The sequence below is a fragment of the Phaseolus vulgaris genome, chromosome 10 (genome assembly GCF_051622355.1).
Source record: "Phaseolus vulgaris cultivar YP4 chromosome 10, ASM5162235v1, whole genome shotgun sequence".
Taxonomy (NCBI): domain Eukaryota; kingdom Viridiplantae; phylum Streptophyta; class Magnoliopsida; order Fabales; family Fabaceae; genus Phaseolus; species Phaseolus vulgaris.
This window is the reverse complement of record NC_143507.1, coordinates 2,258,414-2,284,944: the sequence shown is the minus strand read 5'-3', so window position 1 is coordinate 2,284,944 and position 26,531 is coordinate 2,258,414. Positions and strand designations below refer to the sequence as shown.

At 34.1% G+C, this 26,531-nt stretch overlaps 2 protein-coding genes across 2 annotated transcripts; both read right to left on the bottom strand.

Annotated features, from left to right (window-relative positions):
- Positions 1-332: 332 nt before the first annotated feature.
- Positions 333-1,987, bottom strand: LOC137819168 (UPF0481 protein At3g47200). The gene has a single exon (XM_068622938.2). It carries the CDS (start codon positions 1,971-1,973, stop codon positions 432-434), a length of 1,542 nt encoding a protein of 513 aa, XP_068479039.1. The 5' UTR covers positions 1,974-1,987; the 3' UTR covers positions 333-431.
- Positions 1,988-11,583: 9,596 nt separating this feature from the next.
- On the bottom strand, positions 11,584-13,442 carry LOC137818410 (UPF0481 protein At3g47200). Its single transcript, XM_068621822.2, has one exon. It carries the CDS (start codon positions 13,246-13,248, stop codon positions 11,824-11,826), a length of 1,425 nt encoding a protein of 474 aa, XP_068477923.1. The 5' UTR covers positions 13,249-13,442; the 3' UTR covers positions 11,584-11,823.
- Between the last annotated feature and the right edge of the window lie 13,089 nt (positions 13,443-26,531).

The window sequence follows — 26,531 nt, the reverse complement described above, 5'->3', positions numbered from 1 at the left end:
AGAAAAACACTTTTAAAATTTAACGAAATTAAAAAAACTTCTGTTTTCTAAAGTTATATTAACTTCCACTAATTTTTTTATTTTTTTATACTCACGCACACTGTTGAAATCTGTTACACAAGCGCACACTAATTTAGAGAAAAACAAGAGAGAATTTTCTCATTAATCTTAATATATATCATACAAGTATTTATAAATTCTCTTTGTTATTTAAAAGAGTTACAATTACTTTGATTATTACAACAAAATACAGGGGAGGTGGAAAATAAAACATGAGTTCCAGTCTTACATCTTCATTGAAAATGACTTAAAGATGAGTCATAACAGGGAAATGAAATAACTTTCCACCCATTTTATTTATAGTTTATTTATATGAGAGTAAATGATATATTAGAACCCTAAACCAAAACCCAACCAACATATGTTGAACATTAGTCACCGCGAGCTGAAAAAAAAGTCTGGGCAGCAGTGAGAATAACCCCCGCAGCAGCAGCAATAACCGCAATCAGTTTCCATCTGGTAGGGATATAATCACGTCTCAGCAACCGAAACGAGCGCATCCAATTGTAGCAAAATAACGTGAGACTCCCCTTCAAAACGTGCCACATGATTCTAAATGTTGCCGTGGTACAAAGTGTGATTCGGTATGAATTCAACTGCAGAATCACCTCACTGATCCAAGGATCCATGTCAGTTTCCTCCACATCGGATTCAGAAACTCCCTCACTCATCTTGCAGAACAGATCCACCAAATCTTCGTTGCTCTTTAATCTTCTGCCCTTCTTGTCCACCGCTACCCATATCACTTCTCTGTCCAGAAGCAGTTTAACATCGTCCACAGAACAAATCAAACTCTGAAAGAACCAAGCATAACAAAGGAAGTGAAACCTTGTTCTGGCTTCACTCATGTCCTCAGAAAGAGCTCTTTCCCCGTTGTATTTTTCCACCTTATTTTTGTTCACCTCCCAGGCAATGAAATTCCGCCACTTTGCTTCCGTGGTTTCAGTAATACGTAGCTGCGGGATTTCTAGCTTCCCATCGCTGAACGTTATCCTCATGTCAAACCTGTTCATGGCTGCTATATTTGAATCCTCCATCTGCGCGTTGATCTTACCTTTAATTGTAACCCCAGCTACAAGGAGCTCGTTAGCGCAGCGATTTAGTTTCAATCTTCTGTTACTCTCATCTTCTCCACTGTCTATAGGAATCTTCACATCCCTTTTTGTTCCACCCTTTTCATTATCTATGAAAGCGTGAACAAGTTCAAGGAAATTATTAACGTTTAACTTGCCGCACCTGGAACCCAGGCTAGCGTAATCGTAACCCAAGATAGAAAGCGCAAGCTGTTGTATCAAGATGTCACCATGTGTGTCTCCATAGCCTCCAAAAACATGGGGAAAAAGTTTGGAGGACAAGACCTCGAGAACAACAAGGGGGATTTGGTTTTCCAGCAAGGTTAAATCCGACAACACCTTTCCCCCACGTAGGACATGGCCTCCAGGACTAGAATCAGATGAGGTGGTTTTTATTTTGTTGTCTAGTTCGGGTGATCCACTAATGAGAAGCTCCAGCAGAAAACAGCCATCCAATACCATACATTTGGCGAGGTCGCTGCTGTCGAACTCAAGTTTATCAACACTGTAGCTTGCACGAACTACTTTATCTAACTTCAACATAGCACTGCCACATTTTTTCAAAGCTTCATCTGCACCTACACTTGCTCGATTAAGGAGATGCAACAAGCAGCGCCATTTTATCTTTTCCATGTGTTGAAGCTCCATTCTCTTCCCCTGGTGTAGGGGTCCTATGGATACCACCTGTGGCTTGTAAGCTTCCACTTTCGATTTTCGAAGTTTCTCTGGAACAAGATGAATGCTACATGTGTCCATGTTTTCGTTATCGACACAATCCAGCATCATTGACATAGAATAAGCCAATTCCTTCGAAATTGTATCTCCGTAAACACCATCCATGACCGATTTGATCGATACATAGAGGAAAGATGTAGAGAAAAACAAACTAACTGTTATATATCTGCTCGGATTGTCCTTTAAATAAACATACACAGGTTATGTTGACGGAAAATGGTGGTAGTTTTACAATTTTTTAAAGTTGTATACAAACCCTTGATATTATAGGTTTAAAAATAAATATGTACAATACAATTATAATTAAATAATATTAAGAATTATAATACAATTGTATAAAAAATTAGAATTGGTTATTTTGTTGACATTGTAAATAATAAATAACATATTTTTATAATATTATAATAATATTTTTAAATTAAAAAATAAAATATTAATTTATTAAAGTGTGAACTGTATATTTTTTCAGGATATTAATATATCAGCATCCATAAAGATAAAAGATCTTAAACTGTGTCACTTATATATTTCTTTTAAGTGCTCTATCTATGCTTTTGAGCGAAAATCTGTTCCTAAATTTGTATAATTAAATGTTGATGAAAAATATAAATTTTGAAATCGTTAAGTCGTCCCACATATATATTCTTTAATTTCCTTAAAAAAAATTGTACAACCCTTTTTCATATAATAAAATGAAAGAGTCCATTAAAGAAAATTTTAAAACTCTCTGCAATTATGAATGTCGTTAAAAGATTTAAATATTGATCATAGCTATCGTCATTCGAGGAGATTTTAACCATGGTTCTAAAAGAATCATCTTTTTGCAAGGGAGTTACTATTACAAAATTATTAAATAAAAATTAATTAGTTTTTAATATTGAGAATTTGGAAAGAAAACCTCAAACAATTTTTATAGTATGTAATGTCGGTAGCAAGCAGGATTGTGAACCCAAATCTTTTCAGTATGACTAAAGAAGTATTAAGACAAATTCTTTAGTTATATTATTATTATTAATATTATTATTATTGTTAATATTATTATTGTTGTTAATATTATATTTATATTGTTAATATTATTAATGATAATAAGTATAATAAAAATCATATAAATACTGAAGAATTTGTTTGGACAGTGTTAAATTTTTATTTGATTATTAAAGTTACCTAGTTTCGAATTAAATTTTATATAAAGTATGTAAATAAGGTAAGAGCAGCCTGTTTCAGTAATGTGAGAGAAACTAATCTATGTCATGCTCATCTCAGTTTTTTCCATTGTATCAGTTCGAGAATTTAATATTATGTGTCATTTAGGTTAAATTAGATGATTATTATTTCACCATTAACATTAAAAAAAATTACCCAAAAGCAAAATTGATAAGACCAAAAAATCATTGATAAGCACGCCTTATTAATGAAAAAGCGATGGGCAAAATTTCATCGAGTGAATTACCGATAGGATTTTTTGTCAGTAATTACTAATATTATTTTCAATTATTACAACATTACAACATATTATTAAAGCTATTATTATAACTTTACCATTTTACTGCATGTGGAACTTGAACCCATGACCACTAACAACGAGATCCTAACCACTAAACCAATTTATTTATTTGTATTTTTATTATTCTTTGTTATTATTGTTAATAATAATATCAATAATAATAATAATGTTAATATTAATAAAATTAATAATAATTATAAAAATAATAATTATATATGTTGTAAATATTAAAAATATTAATAATACCAATGTCATTATTAATAAAATTAACTATAATTACAATAATATTAATAGTAATATTAAAAATAATCAATAATAATATAATAAGAATGATAACAAAATTAGTAAATGATTTTGGTTTAATGTTTCTAAAGTTTCTTATCTTATAGCAAAATGTATTATTTTATCTTTAATAAGTTTTGCACCCAACTACAGATGAATTAGGTTACACTCATTGTCGTCGATGAATATTGATTCGTGTTTTATTTTTCTTTTTAATTTTTGGTAAAATTTATTGATAATTACCGACAAACAAAAATCCGTCGATAACTCCATTAATTGATAATAAAAAAAATTATCAACATATATAAATTCATCCATAATTTTTTTTCAATAATTCAATATTTTTTTTAGTTTAAATGATATATATATATATATATATATATATATTATAACTTTATTGTTTTTCTGTATTACAAGTTTTGGATTTAACTCTAGTTGATCCCAATTAATTTGCTTTGGCTAGAATTTGGTCACATGATTTTATGTCCAAACTTCGCGTCATTAGACTCTAATCAAATTTAGTTAACCTAACAATCATGTTCATACCATAACATTCACATGTACATTATAATTTAATATCAACGAAGACTTGTAGAGTTTACTTTCTCGTTGTCACCGGTTTCTCTATAAAAGTTAAAAAAATATATATATTATTATTTTCATAAATCAAACACCAAGTTAAAATTAATAAAAATAAGTTTGTCCAAAGATTAACAACCAAATTTAATTATTTTATGTAGCTAAGCAACGAAGTCTATGTTTTTATGTTGGTACTCATCAACGTTTATGGGAACGGTGTGAACACGACCTGTGAGTGACATGACTTTATTAATCTCAATTGTTTTTTATTAATATCAATTAGTATACGGTGAAGTTAAACAAATTAGTTCTATTTAGTTGCTCTAAGACATCATTAATGGTCCAAGTAAATATTATTGGTGGGTGTGAAAGTATCACCATCCAATTTAATATAGTTTTCCAACATAAATTTACCATATAGATTTATTTAAATAAATAGAAATATCATACAAATATTTTAGTAAATTCAATGCATGATTTATAGGTAAAAATATACTATTAACTAAATAAGGTGTGTTGATGTCAAAACGGAGATCGAGTCATAATTATAGCTAGCTTATTACCGAGTATCTAATAATAAAATCAACTCTATTGTAATATGTGTATATAAGAGCGTAAGCTCATTAACATATACACTAATAAAACCAGGTTCAAATTGGTTGAATATTTTTTTAATCGATAAATAATTAATAAATTAAAAAATAATAATAAGTGTTTTAACCTTTATAAAAAAGATATTTAGACTATTTCAATGTTATTAAGTTTTTTTTATTAATTCTCGAAGTGGTAAAGTTATTTGTCCTCTTCCTTTTATATGAGAATTCCTTTTGTCAGACGGTGTTAAAATTAACACTGATGGGATTGTTATGGGTTATTCGGGTCTTGCTACTTGTGGAGGTATTTTCTATGGGAGTAAGGGGAGTTTATTGATTTTTTCTTTGCGTTTTTTGAAGTGAAAACTGGTTTGGTTGCTGAGTTTTATGGAGTTATATATGCTATGGAGGAAATTCAAAAGATGAATCATACTAATGTATGGCTTGAATGTGATTTTGCCTTTATTTGTGCTACTTTTACTGCTATGATCAATGTTTCGTGGATGTTTCATAATCGATAGAACACTTGTCTTATTTATTGTGGGAAAATCAGGTTTAGGGTTACTCGTATTTTTCGTTAAGGGAATGAGTGTGTGGATAAGTTGGCTAATTTAGGATTTATTCATGGAAAATCTTTTCATTGTTATGATAGGCTTCCATATAATATGTTATTAGAATTCTTTTATGAATATGCATAGTTTACCTACATATCATTTTTTTAATATATGGGTTTTGGTCTAGTCCCCCATATTTTTCTTTATTTTCTTTCTCTTTTATTTTTTCTTTTAATAATATTTTTTTATGTGATGACAGATGATTGTTGTTACTTGAGATGTCAGCATAACTGAGATATCAAGTTGCATAATGATATCTAACATGAAAGCTTTTATTATAAAAAGAAAAACCTTAACCATAATAATCCTCTAAAAGCAGAAAAAAAAAATATTACAATTTATCATAAAATCGAGTTTCCCAGAAAAGATACATATAAAATCTTACATTGCACACACAAGAACCCTTAACTACCCTCTACATACCTTGTTGAAACCATTCCAAAATGCATTCATTGAAATCACTCAAGACAACCCCAATATGCAAGCGTGGAAAATGTTTTGCACTTGTGGTTCTAAGACATTGTATGTTTTATGATTGCACAATTTCTTAGTAGCAACATCTAAGAAAGCTTTGGTGCACTGGAACCCTTTTATGGGTGTAGTCTCCCACATAACTCAAAAAACTTTGGTTCTCTATTACCGGACAAAATCATTATTAGACTTAATTAGACTTAATTACAGAAATATAATCACTATTAATGAGTCTATAATTAGACTTAATTATAGGAATATAATCACTATTAATGGGTCTATAATTAGTCTTAATTACAGATGTTATGTGAGAAAAAGAATCTGTACGGTTCTGTACGGTTCTAATGCTATGGTTATATATATGTATCATTGCTATAGATGAAGGACAGATTGAATAAAACAGAGAATATTCTTTCATGGTATCAGAGCACAAAACTCTGATACCCGACAAACACAAAGCAAAGGCAACGGTGCACAACCATGGCAGATGCACCAGAAAAGAATAATGCCAACAAAGCAGAGCACGAAGGAGGAGGTGCTAAGAAGACCTACTCGTCATATGATCTCAACGCGAGTGACAATCTCGGAAACATAATCACGCAAGTCCAATTGCGCGGAGAAAATTACGACGAATGAGCAAGAGCAGTAAAGATCTCGCTTCGTGCCCGGAGAAAATGGGGCTTCATTGATGGAACACATATCCAACCAGAGGATGAGGCACCCGACCTTGAAGATTGGTGGACCGTGCAGTCCATGATTGTATCTTGGATTCTAAACACCATTGAACCAAGCTTACGATCCACAGTAGCATATACTGAGACTGCACATAACTTGTGGGAAGACATTAAAGAAAGATTCTCGGTCGTGAATGGACCTAGAATTCAACAACTAAGGTCGGACTTGTCAAGATGCAAGCAGGAGGGAATGGTGGTGGCAACTTACTTTGGAAAATTGAAGGTCCTTTGGGATGAGCTTGCTAACAGTGACAAAATTCCATCTTGTACGTGTGGTGGATGCAAGTGTGGGATTGGTGCTCAGTTGAAAAAACGAAGGGAGGAGGAGAAGGTTCATCAACTCCTTATGGGGTTGGATGATGCAAGCTACGGGACAGTAAGATCAAACATTCTGGCCTCAGATCCATTGCCGTCTCTGAACCGCGTATATGCTATGTTGGTACAAGAAGAAAGAGTGAGAATGATGGCCAAATCAACGGAAGAAAGGGGGTTGGTCGTGGGTCTCGCGATGCAGGCCAGCTACAAAGAAAAAGGGCGTGGAGATATGGTAGAAAAATTAATGACGTGCAGTCATTGCGGTAAAAATGGTCATGACATGAAGGGATGCTTCCAATTGATCGGATATCCCGAATGGTGGGGTGACAGACCAAAAAGTGAAGGCAAATGGAACGGCAGGGGACGCCAAGGGATGAGAAACAAAGGTAACCCGACACGTGCAAATGTGGCACACGCTAGTGGAAGCAACAGTCAAGCCAACAATGACGACAAGAAACTTGAGATGGCAGGTCTGACCAATGAACAATGGAAGGTACTGGTTGATATGATCAGCAAACAAAAATCAAATGAATCAGAGAAAATGACTGGTAAGAGCATTTGGGATTTGTGGATTATTGACAGTGGGGCATCAAACCATATGACCGGGTCACTGGAAAATTTGAGTGAAAAGGAAACTATACAAAGGTGCCCCGTAGGGTTACCCGATGGTGAACGTGTTCTAGCTTGCGAACAGGGAACAGTGATTCTTGAAGAAGGACTTGAATTGAAAAATGTCCTTTATGTTCCCAAATTAAAATGCAATTTACTTTCAGTACCTCAATTGACGGATGAAGAAAATTGTGTTGTAACATTCACTGATAAATTGTGTATTATACAGGACCGCACTTCGAGGACGCTGATTGGAGCAGGTGAACGGAAAGATGGGCTTTATTGGTATCGTGGGGTACGGAAGACTCAAGCATGTCATGTCAAGATGGAAAATCAACTAGCACTTTGGCACCAAAGATTAGGACATCCGTCATTTCAGATTGTGCAAATGCTTCCTGATATAAGTGGGAAATGTACTCGTGATGAGTTGAATACAGTTTGTGAAGTTTGTGAAAAATCGAAACAAACGAGAGATAAGTTTTTCTTAAGTGCGCATCAAGCTTTGAATATTTTTGATTTAATTCATTGTGACTTATGGGGTCCTTATAAAACTCCTTCATCCTGTGGTGCTTCATATTTTTTGACAATTGTGGATGATTGTTCACGGGCAGTTTGGATCTATTTGTTAAAAGAAAAAACAGAGGTATCAGTGACTTTGAAAAAAAATTTCACACTCGTTGAGAGGCAATACAACAAATGTGTTAAAATGGTTCGCTCTGACAATGGAACCGAATTCATGTGTCTAAAACACTATTTCATTCAACAAGGTATCCTTCACCAAACTTCCTGTGTCGGGACCCCGCAACAAAATGGACGCGTCGAACGCAAGCATCGGCATATTCTGAATGTTGCTCGGTCATTACGGTTTCAAGGCAATCTTCCCATTAAATTTTGGGGGGAATGCGTTTTGACTGCAGGCTACTTAATCAATCTCACACCATCCTCCATTCTAAAAGGAAAAACCTCTTATGAAGTGATCCATGGATGTGTACCCAGCTACGCGCACTTACGAGTATTTGGTTCATTATGTTATGCTCATAATCAAAATAGACAGCGGGATAAATTTGATAGTCGTAGCCGAAAATGTGTGTTTGTCGGGTATCCATATGGCCAAAAAGGATGGAAATTATTTGATTTGGAAACAGAAACTTTCTTTGTCTCTCGTGATGTACATTTTTTCGAAAATAAATTTCCATATTTTGAAGCCAAAAAGATGGACACTGCACCACCATTGCAAAACCCAATTATTGCCAACTCTTTAGAAACTGGAACGGACCCCCACATTTTCTTCATGAAGTTGCCTCCTCAAACCTAGATGAATGCATCGTCAACCAACCCATTGCATCTCCCATCCCAGCCAAGGAGGATGCTACCCTCACAGATGACTTCGACCACACTATCAACGACTCCGATCCGTGTATAGAAGCCTCGACGCTACCCGCGGATCCACCGCCGCGTCCGACGGAGACGGCGCCGTCGGTTTCTTCACCACCGCTGACGGCCGCGGTTCCCCTTGGGCGAGGGCATCGCGCGAAGCTGCCTTCCGTACGGTTACGCGATTTTGTCGCAGCCACCACGATACCGTCAAGCCCCTCTGTTCCGTCACCTCCTTCAACAGAATCCTCAGGTGTTTCGTATCCTATACATAATTTTGTGAATTGTGATTCCTTTTCTAACCATCATCAAAGTTTTCTTGCCTCTTTACACACCGAGCAGGAACCCCTGTTCTTTTCTCAAGCGGTCCGAGAACCCCGGTGGCGTGATGCTATGGCACAGGAGATTCATGCTCTCGAACTCAATGACACCTGGAAACTCACCGCTCTCCCTCCTGGAAAGAAGGCACTTGGGTGTAAATGGATCTACAAAATCAAATACAACTCGGATGGAACAATTGAAAGATTCAAGGCTCGATTGGTAATTCTTGGCAATCATCAAGTGGATGGTTTGGATTACAACGAGACGTTTTCTCCTGTCGTAAAGACGGTAACCATTCGCACAACTCTAGCAGTAGCAGCCGCAAAAGATTGGGAGCTTCATCAGATGGACGTTCACAATGCGTTTCTCCATGGTGATCTTGATGATGAGGTTTATATGAAACTCCCTCCTAGCTTCCAAGAATCTCAACCAGGGGCAGTGTGCAAGCTTCAAAAGTCTCTATATGGCCTCCGACAGGCCCCCAGGTGTTGGTTTGCTAAACTATCTTCTTCTCTCACTCGTTACGGCTTCTAACAATCCCCGAAGGATCATTCCCTGTTTACTCTCAATAATAATGACATACAATTGGTTGTGCTAGTCTACGTTGATGATCTTGTGATTGCAGGGAATAATGGTACTGTCATCCAATGTTTTAAAGGCTACTTAAATCAATGCTTTCATATGAAAGATTTAGGCCGCCTCAAGTACTTCCTGGGGGTTGAAGTTGCTCGCTCCCCCAACGGAATCTTCCTTTGTCAGAGGAAATATGCCTTAGATATCATTACTGAAGTTGGATTGTTGGGTGCGAAGCCCGCCACTACACCATGTGAAGAAAATCACAAATTGAGCTCCGCTACTGGTTCTTTTCTTTCTGACCCGGCTACTTATCGTAGACTTATTGGGAGGTTAATTTATCTGTGTTTCACTCGACCTGACCTTGCCTACAGTGTCCAAGCTTTATCTCAATTTATGCAAAATCCACGCTCCGAGCATTGGCAAGCTGCTCTTCGTGTTGTTCGATATTTAAAGGGGCATCCTGGACAAGGAATACTCCTACCTCGAGAGAACAACTTACAACTCTTTGGGTGGTGTGATTCTGATTGGGCAAGTTGTCCACTGACACAGAAATCTCTCACCGGATGGTTTATTCAACTCGGCACTTCCCCAATCTCTTGGAAAACCCAGAAACAACAAACGGTTTCTGCCTCCTCTGCTGAGGCTGAATATCGATCAATGGCTAAGACCACCCGAGGATTAAAGTGGATTAAAGACATTCTCGCTTCTCTACATGTTCCTCATCCTGACTCAATTCGTCTTTATTGTGATAGTCAAGCAGCACTTCACATTGCTAAAAACCCGGTCTTCCACGAACGCACCAAACACATTGAAGTTGACTGCCACTTTGTTCGAGATGAAATCATTCACAAGCGCCTTCTTCCATCCTATGTGCCCACACATACACAACTAGCTGACCTTTTCCCCAAAGCTCTCGGTGCTAAAAAGTTTGGAGCCATCTTGGTCAAGTTGGGCATTCAAGACTTACATGCTCCAACTTGAGGGGATATTACCGGACAAAATCATTATTAGACTTAATTAGACTTAATTACAGGAATATAATCACTATTAATGAGTCTATAATTAGACTTAATTATAGGAATATAATCACTATTAATGGGTCTATAATTAGTCTTAATTACAAATGTTATGTGAGAAAAAGAATCTGTACGGTTCTAATGCTATGGTTATATATATGTATCATTGCTATAGATGAAGGACAGATTGAATAAAACAGAGAATATTTTTTCATTCTCCGTTATACCTAAAACCTCCTCACTTGTTTATAGGTCATGCATTTATCTATCATAACCTACATAATCAAAACAGATACTCCACTTCTTTCCTCAGCCATCATATAACATAAAATTATAGTCCTATTAAGATTAAAAAAAAAAAAAAACTCCTATGCATCCTGCATAAGCATAACATTCCTCCTCTGCACCAGTACTAAAAATGTAGAAGCACCATATATTGTGGCTCAGAAGCTGCACAAAACACATCACCACTCGTATGCAATATTGTTGTTTCTGCTATTGTGAAGAAAACCTTAAAGAAGTAGCGACAACAAGAGCAACAAAGATAGGAGGAAAAACATGTAACCAATCATTTATAACTAACCTATTACAATGTTTTTACATAAAGGATGAGTTTGAAACACCAATCTAATAACTGAAAAATGATTTGGGTTGTATCATGTTTATTGGAGCATAAGCTCACTAGTATATGACACGAATTTCTTTAGAAATAGATCACAAGCTCGACTTCATGGATAGTTCTTGATATATAAAATGAGTGGATGACACGAATTCATTTAGAAATAGATCACATAGACACACAGATAAATGAATCATGGTAACAGGCATTGCAATTACAACTGGTTCCTAACTCAGGAACTTATTAACTTGACAAAATCAAACTTTAGCAAAAGATAAATCTTAAAATCAATTCTCCACTGCTATAGTTGGAATCGGTGAAAGCAACCAAACAAGACTTGGTTTTTTATTAGTTACTGCTCTTTGCTGAATAATATGTCTGTGCAATAGTGAGGCCTAGCAGCACCATAGCTGCCAACACTCCTATGAGTTTCCAAATCGTAGGAATGTGTTCCTTTATCAAAATGCTGAACCAGTTTTTCCAATAGTAAACAAAAATTGCAATGATACATCTGCAGCGATGCCAAGTGAGAATAGGCCATTTTCTTAACGATCTCGTTCCCGTGTCTGAATTCAACTTGGCACAAACCTCACTATAACTCCAATCCATTTGGTCAACTCCCTCACACAGATTTTCAAACAGCTTCAGCAAATCTTCATTTCTTTTCCCCGATTCATTAACTATAACTCCAACACGCTGAAGCAGTTCGATGTCATGCGTACAACAAATCAAGCCTTGGAAGAACAAAGCATAAGAAGTCAATTTGCAACTGGTCACAATCCTGCTCTGCTCCCACGCAATCATGTTCCTCCATGTCACTTCCGTTGACTTCTTAATACGCAGCTGAGGAATCTCCAACACCCCATTGTCAAAATTTATCTCAAAGTTAAAGATATCACCAAACTGGTTCGTATTGCTTCTACCTCCTTCTTTTACTTTTACTGTTACTCCGCGAGCTCGAAGCCTAGTAGCACAGCGCTTTAACTCTTGATGCGCTGCCCTAGTTTTTTTCCTACCCTCCTGGTTCACGATGGACAAATAAACAAGGTGAAGAAGATGAGCCGCGCCAGAGGTAGGAACATCCGAAGGGTAGCCCAGAGCTTCCATTGCCATAGTAGCAACACGGTGATCTTGCTCAACGGGAACAGGAACCGGGAAAAGTTTTCTGTACAACTTCTTGAGAACAATGAAGGGTAGTTGATTCTCAAGCAGAAGCAAGTCACTCAACAGAGACAAGACTTTGTCTTGGCTTTCAAATAGAGGGTCATCCTCCTCATTATCACCATTCTCCAAGGCTTCCTTATACTCCTGAAGCCTGTGAAGAAACTCTAACAAGAAACAACCATCCACAAGCATGAGTTTTGCTAGATCGTGGGGTTCAGATTGAACGTTCCCCCCATAGCTGGCACGAACTATGTACTCTATCTCCAGAATGGTCTCGCCCATTACTTTCACCATTCTGGGCCCGTCTTCAATTGCTTCTCCCCTGTTTTGTTGTTGCGCTTGGAACAGGGATCGTCCTAGAAGAGAGAGCATGTAATTCCATTTGGGTTGTTCCATCATCAACAAGAGATCGTTTTTGGAGCCCCTGTGGTAGGGTCCGATGGAGACAAGCTGGGGAAGGTATGCGTCCTTGTTTGGCTTGCTAAGCTTGTCTGGAACCTTGGAGATGCTGCATGCTTCAACTTCTCCGTGTCTGATAGTGCCCAGCAACACTTGAATAGGAAACATCCAACTGGTGGGGTCAACATTGCGTTCTCTTGTTGAAGCCATGTCTCACCGATTACGCGAAGAATTCTCAGAAGAAGCCCCAGCAAGTGGTTGTTCTTGTTTTTCCGTTTTGTTATTATTCAGGTTGAGATTTGAGAAAGACTGATCCAAATATGTGTTGTTGTTGATGGTGGAATGGCCTATGTGTACTTTCTCTCAACAGAGAGTTTAAGTCCACAGTTTTTAAAAGTTGAAACATCGGTAAGAAAAACGTTTGGTTAACACTTACACACGGTATATAGACAGCTTTCCACGAGGTAGAATTCATCTATATGAATCCCTCGAAAGTTCGATAAGAAATCTTTCAACTAAGGTGAGTTCACTCAAGTGAATCCCTACCGAAAGTTCGATAAAGAAATCTCTTGACGAAGGTATAATTCACCGAAGTGAATTCATGCCGAGAGTCCGATAAAGAAATTTTTCGACAAATGATACACCTCCATGAATCTCTGCCGAGAGTCTGATAAAGAAGTCTCTCGGCGAAGGTAGAATTCACCTATGTGAATCTCTACCAAGAGTCCGATAAGAAACCCGTCGGCTAAGGAGGAATTCACCCAAGTGAATCCCTGTCGAGAGTCCGATAAAGAAATTTCTCAGCAAAGGTAAAATTCACCCAAGTAAATCCCTATCGAGAGTCTGTAAAATTCACTTAGAATTCACCCAAGGGAATCACTACTGAGAGAGTGTCAAAAAAACCTTCCGACCAAGAAAGAATTCACCTTATCGAAAGCTGAGTAAAAACGAGATTGTAAGAAAGAAAATCGAAAAGGAAACAAGTTTCTTTAGTTAAGATTAATTCCATTAATGACCGAATGGCCGCCAATTTACACAAAATAGGGCACACGTTTACAAAACGAAATCCACTACCACTCCTATTTATAGGTAGAAGAAAGGGCAAATACAAACTGTCACACTCGATCTCCACTGTTGGATCAATTCAGCATCAACAGTCCAAATCACGCGTTGAGCCTCCTGACACCATGTCACATCCACGTGCCTCGAATGTACCAATGAGCTGCCATACTCGACTTCGAGGACACATGAGCAATCACACGACATAACAGACAAACAGAAGCACCAACCACACAGAGTAATGACTACTCAGCTTAGCAGTCACATAAGACCCTGCGTAAAGTTCCTTTACTTGGGCCTGAGGGGCATATGACCCGGGATAGACATCTACCCAAAGATAAAGCAATTTTTCTTTTATAGACTCTACGTTACACTCAAATTGCTTCACTCGAGCCTTGGGGACAAGTGTACTGTCGAATGCTAATTTCTCCACTCGAGCTTGTGGGCAAGTGTACTGTCGACTAGTCGAGTAGGCCAACATGGCCGAATGGTAATCGGTCCGCTCGAGCCTGGGGGCAAATGTATTGTCGATTAGTCAAGTAGGCTGACTGACTCTCTTAATCCAAGCATAGCCCATAAATCCACAGTTAACCGTAATTAAGCCAGTTTAGTGATAAAACATGATTAAGACATGATTGGACCCTCTTTTAAACCCACGAGTAGGCCCATGACAGTTGAGGTCATCCAAAAGGTATAAATACCAGAGGAGACCCAGCGTCAAAGGTAATTTTTCACTCCCTACTCACTTGCATATAGTACTCAAATTGACTTGATCGTCGAAGTGCCTTCGCATGTACCCCCCTCCCCTCCCACATCCGGCTTGGAGGATTGGAGAGCAAATAGAAGATCGTCATACCTGAAGGCCGGGAAGATCGAAAGACTTGGACGGAAGAAGTTACTTCGTAGGATGCCAACCTTGTAAGAACATTTTCATATAGTACTCCAACTGACTTGATCGTCGGAGCGCCTTCGCAGGTACCCCCATCTACCATCCGGCTTGGAAGATTGGAGAGCAGACAGAAGATCGTCATACCTAAAGGCCTAGAAGACCGAAAAACTTGGACGGAAAAAGTTATTTCGTAGGATCTCGACCTTGTGAGAATATATATACACCAATGGTGTTGCTACCTTATAACAACAAAAATGATACATTGACAATCTATATCTTTTATATAACCACATTACAACCTCTAATATCATTATTTTAATATTTTGTATATTATTTAATTATAAATTTATTCTTTATTATATATATTTATTTTTAAATTTATCCCATTAAAATTATATATAACTCTGAGAATTATCAAAATATTTTTTTTTTATATCAACTGATTGACATTTGAATCCTTCAATATTGCAGTGTGAAAGCCAACTGTTAATTCTCCATTCACCAACCAGCAAGTTGAATTAAATCCTTACTAATGAAATAATAAACAACTCAACCATTTGCAGATATTTAAAACCAAATTTATCTTTCATTCACGTCACTCTTAATTATTTTAACTCTTCTATCGTCAATATCAATTTATTTAGCAGATTAGGTTTTTCTTAAAATAAAATGTTAATATATTGATAATTGTGCATTAAATTATAATTGAAAAGAGAAATATTTTTTTATTAAAATAAAATAATTTTAAATATATATATATATATATTTAAAATATTAATTTTCCTTGTTTGAACTCATGCATAACCATGATATGATATGTTGACCGGGTTTATGAATTATGATGCCTTTCCTCTCCTTAAATTTTTTATGTTTAAGATTGTTGCATAGTATTTAAAAAATATTTAATATTGTTAATATATTGTATATATTTGATAAAAAATATCCCATTTAATATCTCTAGTTTTAATACAACTATTGTATTGAAGTAGGAGTCTTTATGGGAAAATAATGCTAAAATTTGGTTTAAAGTGTCTTTATTTTTAGGAGATAACTCTTTGTGCTAAGTAAATGTATTTTATTTGTTGGACTTAGAATCAAAATCATATTTGAGTTGGTATCAAACTAATAGTAATATTATGTTTTTAACTTGAGGGTACGAGAAAAGTAAAATATTGTATGCTCAATACTCTAATTAGTAATGCAAGAAAAATAACTATTTAGTTATTGAATTCAGCGATTGAAAATGAGTGGTCGGAATTTGCGACTCCTCAGTCTCAAATCTACGATCGAAATAACAATCAAATGAATTGTAGTTTAACAACTGAATCCTCAGTCTCAAATCTACGATCGAAATAACAATCAAATGAATTGTTAAGTATGTTAGTTAGTTTAACAACTGAATCAACGACTGAACATGATAGTGACAAAATCATCAGTCAATAAAGTGATGACTATTTTGAATAAATTGAAAAAATATATTTGCGACCGAATTAGCGACCTAAAATGTTTATTTTTTAGCCACTAATTTTCTTTCTGTCGCTAAATATAATTACTTATTTTTGTCACTGAATCAACCACCAAATTAGCGACTGAAAATGTTTATTTTTAAGTTATTATTTTCTTTCGATCACTAAATGTAATTGCTTATTTCTGCCACCAAATCAAGTATAAAAAAATACTTTAATTTTGTTAGTTTTAACTACTACGAAAATTTGCAAACATAATTGAATATAGTAATGTTACCTAATAAGAAAGAACATATTAAAAAAATTAGTATAAAACAAATGTATTGCAAGAAAACAACCTATTGTTAGCAATTAGTCCATGCAAAAAAAGGAATAAAAAGTGACACTAATTGATTAATAGTGTTGACTTTGTATCCTAACATGTGATGATTCTAAAAGTATAGATCTAGTATTAATGGTACATAACATTCGCTATTGTGACTATTTAAAAATTGTAAACCAATATTAAAAGGGTATATATATATATATATAATAAGAACATAAATTGATGTAGTAAAAATTAATTCCATGCAATATATGTGCCCCTAATTAAAATCCAAAGTAATTCTCGATGCGCAAATGTTACAATTTGATAAAAATTGTATAAAATAATTTCAAGACAAGCATAACCAAAACATGACAACACTACCTAAAAGTTCACAAGTGAAATGTTCATAATTTAACAGCAACAGGTTTTCAAACGGGTTAAGGGTATAATATAAAATGTGAAACCAATCTTGATGTGTCTAAGTGTCTTAGCTTTCACTGTGTTTGATTTTAGAGTCTCTCACATAAAAGTATTTCATATGTATGATCAAGCGTATAACAAGTTAAAAGAGTAAAAATGTTTTTGAAAGATGAAAAATTATTTTAAAATGATTTCATAAAAAAAAACAATCAATTATTGTTTTGATTAAATTGATCATGATAATAAGATTAAGAACAAATTAATGGATTATCTATTTTTTAACAGATTAAAACAGAAAATCAAAGAAGAAGTTGAAGAGGAATATGAAGAAAAACTTTATCACTATGAGTATTAATATCAAAGAATTTAAGCACATTGAAGTTGAACATATCTTTTCTCATAGAGCTTTTAGAAGAATTATCCACTAGGCAAGTGAAATCTTAAATAGTGGAAATGGCCATGGAAAGATCAATCTTCACCTGAAATCGCGTAATTTCTTATATGCCATATCATCCAAATAAAGAAGGTAACCATAACAAGTTTAATCAAATTAACCAAAGCACTATCATTGGTCTTAATAAAAGAAAGGAGATCATCCACATAGAAAAATGAGAATTAAGAAAAAATTTCCGAATCCAACTCCAAATATGCAAAGCATTAGGACATTCAAAAAAGCTTTGTGTTGAATGTGGTAATCCATAACAAGTCGCCCAGGAAAAACTTTCCAAAGCACCAGAGTTTTGGAAGGAGGAATATATTGAAATCAAATGATCTTACCCCAATCACAAGGAACCCTTGGATCCAAGAAAAAATTCCTAGCATATTTGAGAGTGAAATGACCATAGTCTTCAAGTCTCTAATTAGGAGTATCATGTTCCTACCTAATCATGATATGTTCAGAAAAATGATTCACCTATTACAAAGTCAAGGGAATCCAATCACTATCGTTCCAAAATTGGGAAACTGTGGTCACCAGGGTTCTAGAACCATCAAGTACCCATGCAATCTTTGATAAACAAGTAGAAGAACACCATTTATCATTCCAGAAATTAATATAAGTACATGTACCAACAGTCTAAGTTGTATGTTCAAGAATAGTGCCATAAAACTGTTTAATCTCAGGCCAAATAGAAGAGGATCTATAAGCCAATTTGACATGGTACTTAGATTTAAGAACTCTAGCTTTCATGAGAAGAGACCAAGGCTTATTAATATAAGAAAAGTTTCAAGTAAGCTTGAGACTGTAAATAGTATTTTCGTACTGGAGGTTATTAATCTTCAATCATCCATTAACCGTAGATATACCTTTTTTCATAATATCACCAGTCCAAATAAAATTTCTACTCCATTGTCCAACTTGCTTAAAAATAGAAGCAAGCCATTTATATACATTAAAAAGTTTCATTTGCACTTGATCCTCTATCACTTGTGAAGGTGTTAAAGAAAAAAGCACAAACTTTTTAGAATTATGAGTAAAAGTTATCTCGTTGGTAAGGCCATTGTGAGTAGTTTTCTTGTTAAATTGCCAAGACCTTCCTAATAAGATATGGAAGACTCTAAAAGTTACACTAGGGTATGGCACCTTCAAACATATATAAGAGAGTTTGATGTTTGTTGAGCACATTATACGAGGTGTCTGCTTCAACCCAAATATACCTTATCGTCAAGGTGTAGTGTGATGCTGGTCCCAAATGTAGTGAGGAAATCTATATATCTCCTGGTGAGCCCTGACTCACCAACAAATTTGAGTAGTGGATTTGGGAAATGTAGTAAGCAGGTCTATATATCCCAGAGTGAGCACTCGCTCCCCGGCGAATTTGAGTACTGGTGATCAGGATCATTAGGACATAAATATGAATTTGTAAATGTGATGGGGAAGTGTCTGAGGTGTTAAGGATTTAATTGCATTGATACTCCTTAGATGCCTTTTTCGGGACGACTTAGAACTTCATCTTCCTACAAATCCTCCAATTGTGATGCATAATATGCCTATATTCATCAAGATCTTGAGGCTGTTACGATTTAGGTGTAGCTTGAGGAGGGGGTTAGGAGAAGGTGGCGTTGTTGTAGCTTTCGCTCGGGGTGACACTCCTCTTCCTCTTCCCTGATAACCTTTGCGAAAACCTTGAGATCTTCTTCATCCACCTCCACATCCTCATCCTTGACCAACTTGGTTGTTTTGGACAAATCAGTTCAAAGCCCTTGACAGTATCAACTTTTCAATAATGTCACGTACTTTGTAGAAGTTTTCAGCAATGTGACCTTGATTTTTTATGGTAACTGAACCTATTGGTTGGGTCAGCATGTGAAGGTGAAGGTGAGGCTTCTTTGAGGATGGCATCCTGAGTAGTGTTGAGAGGGGTGTATGTTTCATATTTCCCAACACGCTTCTTTTTGAAACAGTGGATTATGAGGTTTTTTTACCATGATGGGGTTTTTCTTTTTTTTTTACCAAAATGGGGTCCGTTTAAAAAAATTACAAATTTAGGCAAGTCGTGCCAATTCGCCATGACTTCATATGCAAAAATCGTTCCAATTAGGCACGACTTCTGCCCCGTCATATTGAAGTCGTGCCAACTTGACACGACTTCTGCCTTGTCATACAGAAGTCGTGGGCACGACTTCTGCCATGTCATATTTTTATTTTTATTTTATTGTTTATATATTGGATAATAAGTTATGTAATGTTAAAAATTAATTTGATACATAATTTTCTAAGAGTGTTAGTTTTAAGGAACAAAAAATTGGATAATCGTGTATGAATCATGTTTGACGGTAATGTAATACAATAACTTGATTAATTAAAAAATGAAGAAAATTGTTATTGAATTTGAAAATAAATAGATAAATGATAAATTATTATATTTGGAAAATAAATAGAGAATTATTGTTGTGAATTTGCAAAATAAATAGTTTGAGAAGTAATGATTTTACAGAACACGTAATGATGAGAAGAAATTAATTTTTAACATTACATAACTTACTACCCAATATATAAACAATAAAATTAAAAATAAAATAAAAAATTATGACATGGCAGAAGTCGTGCCAAGTTGGCACGACTTCAGTATGACAGGGCAGAAGTCGTACCAAGTTGGCACGACTTTAGTATGACATGGCAGAAGTCATGCCTAATTGGGACGGCTTCTGCATATGAAGTCGTCCCAATTAAGCACGACTTGCCTAAATTTGTAATATTTTTTAAACGGACCCCATTTTGGTAAAAACAAAAAAAAATAACCCCATCATGATCAAAAAACCGGATTAGGAAGTAGACCCTTGTAAGCTTTTTTCCTTGCCTCAACATTATTTTCTTCTATGCTCATGCATTGAGTAGCTCGTGCTAGGAGCTCGTCCATATTAAAGGATGGATCAGCGTACAAGGTGTTTGAAAAAAGAACATGGATGAAGTTCAACTTTAATGGTGTACATCGCAGCGACCTCAATGACGCCTTGGCAAAATGATTCATATATTGTTTCAAGGACTCGGTTTCCCCTTAAACAATGTGCTGAAGTGACACTAAGTTGACAAGGACAGGTTTTCTATCAACAAACCAAGTTGTGAACCCATAAAAGTTGTAAAATGAGTCAATGGAGTTAGCTGGTAATGAGTAATACCATCCCAAAGCTGCTCCTTTCAGGGATGTGGGAATTAGTCTGCATTGTATTTTTTTTATCACAGGTGAAGAGGTTGGCTTGTGTGAAGTAGGCATTTATGTATGCATTCATATCAGTGGTGCCATCAAACTTCTCCAAGGTTGGCCACCTTAGGGAGTATGGTAATTGAACTTACATGAACTCCTTGGTAAACAGGTGAAACAAGTTTAGGGCTTGTATACTCATAGGCCCCTCTTGGAGGAGGGAGAGCTCTGTGTGTGGCTGTAGGTGGCTGTAACTAGGCATGTGTAAAACCTGTCGTTGCTCATTTTGTGGAGTTGGCTGAGTTATATCGATCGAGTAGATTATGTTGACTTTTTCTCTCTTTACAATCCTATTACAAATTAAAATTAGATTACTGGTATAGATTCTAAAACTAGTTTCACCCAAAAATATCTATAGTTGTATTTCAAATTTTTTGCACAACTTTACATTGCGTCTACCTGTTATTTGGTTTTAAAGAAAGAAATTGGAGAAATTGGAGGCTGTTGATATGTTTTAAATTCATAAAAATATTTGAAACACCGATTGGTGAATACCAATGTTTGAGGTTTGTAAGCATGTGTGAAAAAAGAAAATTAACAACAAATTCAAACCATTTTTAATCTTCAGCAATGAATTTAGAACAACTCCGCATAGCACCCCTAGTTAGAGGCCAATTGCCATGGACTACACATTATTCTACCTCAAAAAACTTGCATTGAAATCAAGGTAATAACAAATTATTCCGTGCTCTTACAAATGCAAACATACACTAATTAGCATCTGAACTGGAAATTACACAGCAGAATCATAATCTGAAACATAGTTTTTGTGATTTATCATCTACCTTTTCTGTCTTCTTTTAGTACTCTTTCTAGAGAAGGTTTTGGGTTTTTCATTAACTAGGGTCTTCTTCTTGGGAGCCCCCCCCTGAATTCGAAGCTTGAAGCCATCAAGAACTCCGATGATCGTCCTCCATAACCAGAGAACTGCAAAAGAGATTGATTGGATGAGTGTGAATGAAGCAACACTCTGCTTCTTCTTCTTCTGCAGCACTGTCTTAGTCTCTTTAGATACCAATTTTTCATTAACAATGGTTTCGAAACCATAGTCTGTCCATTTGGGAGGTCTGCGAGGGATCCTTCCTGCATTTGGGTTCGCCATGGGAATTCCTTGCTTACATTTTCTTTCACGTTTCAGTTTTATATATACACCAACCAATTTTGTTGCTACTTTGTAAGAAAGAAAATATGATAATTCTCATTTTTTTTATATAACTTCTAATACTATTATTTTAATATATCTTTTTATATTATTTAATTATAAATTTATTTTTTATTATATATTTATTTCTAAATCTTCAATAATTATTTATAACTTATATAGCACAAACACTAACATGGACACTGATACGACACAGATATAAAAATATGTAAAATCTTTAAAATGTAGGACACGGAACACAGATTTATATATTATATAATTATAAATTATATAAATTGATAATAAAGATTTATGTGCACAAGTATGTTTCAGATTATTTTTAAAATTAATATATTTTTTCTTTTTAAAATTATGTTAAAACCGTACTAAAATTATCAAAAATCTAACAAATATTTTTTGAATTGGACACTTCACGAATACTTATCATACGAGTGTCCAATACGAATATCGAAACCGACACAGGTTAATAGTTTATAACTCTAAGAGTTGTTAAACACTTTTGAATCTTTCAAAAATTGCAGTGTGAAAGCCAGCTGTTAACTATGCTCCATTACCCCCACCTACCAGCAAGTTGAATTAAATCCTTATTAATGAAATAATAAACAACTCAACCATTTGCAGGTATTTAAAACCAAATTTATCTTTCATTTACGCCACTCTTAGTTATTTTAACTCTTCTATCGTCATCATTCATGAATATCAATTTGTTTAGCAGATTAGATTTTTCTTAAAATAAAATGTTGATGTATGAATAATTCTGCATTAAATTATAATTGAAAAGAAAAATAACTTTTTATTAAAGCAGAATAATTTTAAAATTATATATATTGACTGAATCACAATTATATGAAAGTAACATTTTTCTTTAAAATATTAATTTTCCTTGCAAGATATTGAACTCATGCATGATCATGATATGTTGACCGGGTTTATGAATTATGATGCCTTTCCTCTCCTTAAATTTTTTATGTTTAAGATTGTTGCATAGTATTTAAAAAATATTTAATATTGTTAATAAATTGTATATATTTGATCTAAAATATCCCATTTAATATCTTTAGTTTTAATAGAACTATTGTATTGAAGTAGGAGTCTTTATGGAAAAATAATGCTAAAAATTGGTTTAAAGTGTATTTATTTTTAGAAGATAACTCTTTGTGCTAATTGTAACCCGTAAATGTATTTTATTTGTTGGACTTAGAATCAAAATCATATTTGGGTTGATTTTCTCAAACTAATAGTAATATTATGTTTTTAGCTTGAGGGTACGAGAAAAGTAAAATACTGTATGGTCAATACTCTAATTAGCGTGTAAAATATCAAATTCAATTTTTATAAAAAAAAATGGCTTTGATTTTGTTAGTTTTAACTACTACGAAAACTTGCAAACATAATTGAATATAGTAATGTTATCTAATAAGAAAGAACATATATATTAAAAAAAATATAGTATATACAAAATGTATTGCAAGAAAACAACCTATTATTGATGGCAAAGTCCATGCAAAAAAGAATAAAAACTGACACTAATTGATTAATAGTGTTGACTTTTTATCCTAACATGTGATGATTCTAAATGTATAGATCTAATATTAATCGTACATAACACGATATGATTGTGACTATTTAAAAATTGTAAACCAATATTAAAAAGGTAAAAAGAAAGAAAGAAAACATAAAATTACAATAAGAACATAAATTGATGCAGTAAAAATTAATTCCATGCAATATATGTTCCACCTAATTAAAATCTAAAGTAATTCTCGATGAGCAAATGTTACAATTTGATAAAAATTGTTTAAAATAATTTGAAGACAAGCATAACCTATTTAAAGTGTTTGATTTTAGAGTCTCTCACATAAAAGTATTTCATATGTATGATCAAGCGTATAAAGCGTATAACAAAAGTTTAAAAGAGTATAAATGTTTTTAAAAGATTAAAAACTATTTTAAAATGATTTTATACAAAAATCAATTAAAAGTATTTTATAATTAATGAAGAACTAATTTTATCGATTATCACGTGTTTTAATCGATTAAAACTGAAACAGTTTTCATAAAATCATTAAAAATAATTGATTAAATGTGTCGATATATAACATGTTTAATCAATAATTTTCTAAATCCATAAGAGCACTTGAATTTATGTTCCGAACATCAAATTTCTAAGCAATCAAAGCAATCTTCTTACACTTGAATCTATGTAGTGTTGATATGTGAAAAGCTTTTTTATTTATTTTCTTTCTGTTTGTAGTAACTAGGATTTTGGATCAGTAGGTTAATTGTACAAAAAATTATTTTTAATTTCTTATACCTATATATATTTTTTAATAATATTCTGTATTTGGATAGAACTCGAGTCATAGGACTCGAACCAAAGCCCCATATTAATATTGCAAGTTAGACCAGACAAGTTCTTTGGTCATCTTATTATTTTTATTATACTTATTATTATTAATATTATTATTATAATTAAAATTATTATAAAAATTATTATTAAAATTATTATTAATATTATTATTAATATTATTATTATTAATATTATTATTAATATTATTATAAATATTATTAATATTATATTCATATTATTAATATTATATTCATATTATTAATATTATATTCATATTATTAATATTAATATTGTTAATAATAATAAGTATAATAAAAATCATAATCATACTAAACTATTTGCTTGGTGTAGTGGTTAAATGTTCTTTGGGTTATCTGAAGAAAGCTAGCTTCGAATCCCATTTACTATTTCACTATTTTCTTATTTGTACCACATGAGTATTAAGATGTATAATTATATTAACTAAATGTATTGAGTATTAAGTAAGTCTTCATCTTCTTCTTTTCATCATAACTTCATTCATAGTCTTCTTCTCCGCGCATTTAAAAGTATCCTGTATAATAGATTTGTAATCACCAAAGTGATCAAATCTTTATATTTTTTTTAATTCCAAACTTCACGAACGATATTATTTATGGAATTATTTGTATGATAGATTTGTATTCGACAAAGTGATCAAATCTTTATGTTTTATTTAATTCCAAATTAGTGATGAATTTTATTTCAATTATCTACAGAATGAATGCTAAACTATTATTTATTTATGGGTTAATTGAAATTCATTATTATAAGGCATTTGTGGATCGCCCAAAGGTTGATTAATTGTACTTATAATTAATGGATATGATTGTTGGTAGTGAGTATGTGTTATTAGTTTTATTTTGTACATCCAAAGATAACAAATATTTATAGTTAATGCATATGTCCTATCAAGTAATGTTAATATTATTAACATCATTATGTTTTGTGTATTAATGTATCACTCAAAGGATTAATATGCATAAAATGTTTGTTTTATTTGAATTTGTATTGTATGTTTAGTTTATGACTCAAAGTATTGATGTTAAGCATGTGTTAATTGTAGTATTTTTTCCCGTGTCTTTACATTCGCATGCTAAGTCTATTTTTGTCTTTAATGGATTGAATTTTCCTAATTGGAGTGAACAAGTCCAATTTTACTTAGGTGTGTTGGATCTTGATTTGACCTTTGAAGTTGATAAACATGTTGTTATTACTGATGCTAGCAGCATTGAAGAGAAAAATCATTATAGGGTTTGGAAAAGGTCAAACAGACCTAGCGTGATGTTTATGTGAATGATCATAACAAATAATATTAAGTTTTCTCTTCCCAAAACTGGAAGTGCAAAAGAATTTATGAGATTTGTGGAAGAGCGCTCCCAAACTATTGATAAGTCTCTTGCTGGGACATTATTGAGTATCTTAACTATCATGAAATTTGATAGTTCTCATACTATGCATAAACATTCGACACGGTGTTGACCTTGTGTCGGTCAGGTATCCGTGTCCAATACGCGTCCAACGCGCGGAAGCGGCCGTCACCGACCGTGTCGGAGCTTCATAGGTTACAAGTGTGATAAAAAAAAAAAAGGCAGTTGAGTCTATATAAATAGTTGGAAAGAGAAAGAAGAAGAAAACAAAATATTGAAAGGGAAAAGAACATGACAAGAGAAGATAAACTAGGATGAGATGAAAATCGATGCAACCAAGCAATAATTGAGCCATGCCTGGCGTCATACCCCCAAATAGGGTGATTCTCCCTGCACCCAATCAAACCTGACCTACACCCAATTGCGTTTGTGAAAGTACCAAAGTACCCTTAATGAAAATGAAATTAGGTTAATTGTTTTGTGCACCCAATCACACACCCTTCGTCTCTGCCATTCTCGCACCCAATCACACACCCAACACCGTGATTCGCATTCTCGCACCCAACACCGTGGTTCGCATTCTCGCACCTTCGTTTGCATTTCTCCGACAGTGGAGGCTTGAACAAATATGAACCCAAGAGCTTGATGGTCGTCCACTGTTATGCGAAGGTTTGAGCATCATCTGCGATAGTGAACGAAGGCACCGGAGAAGGCATCGGAGAAGACAAAGTGTGCGTGTGCGTTGCGGAAT

Coding starts and splice junctions, on each gene's coding strand:
- LOC137819168 (XM_068622938.2), bottom strand. CDS start 1,973: ATGGATGGTGTTTACGGAGATACAATTTCGAAGGAATTGGCTTATTCT.
- LOC137818410 (XM_068621822.2), bottom strand. CDS start 13,248: ATGGCTTCAACAAGAGAACGCAATGTTGACCCCACCAGTTGGATGTTT.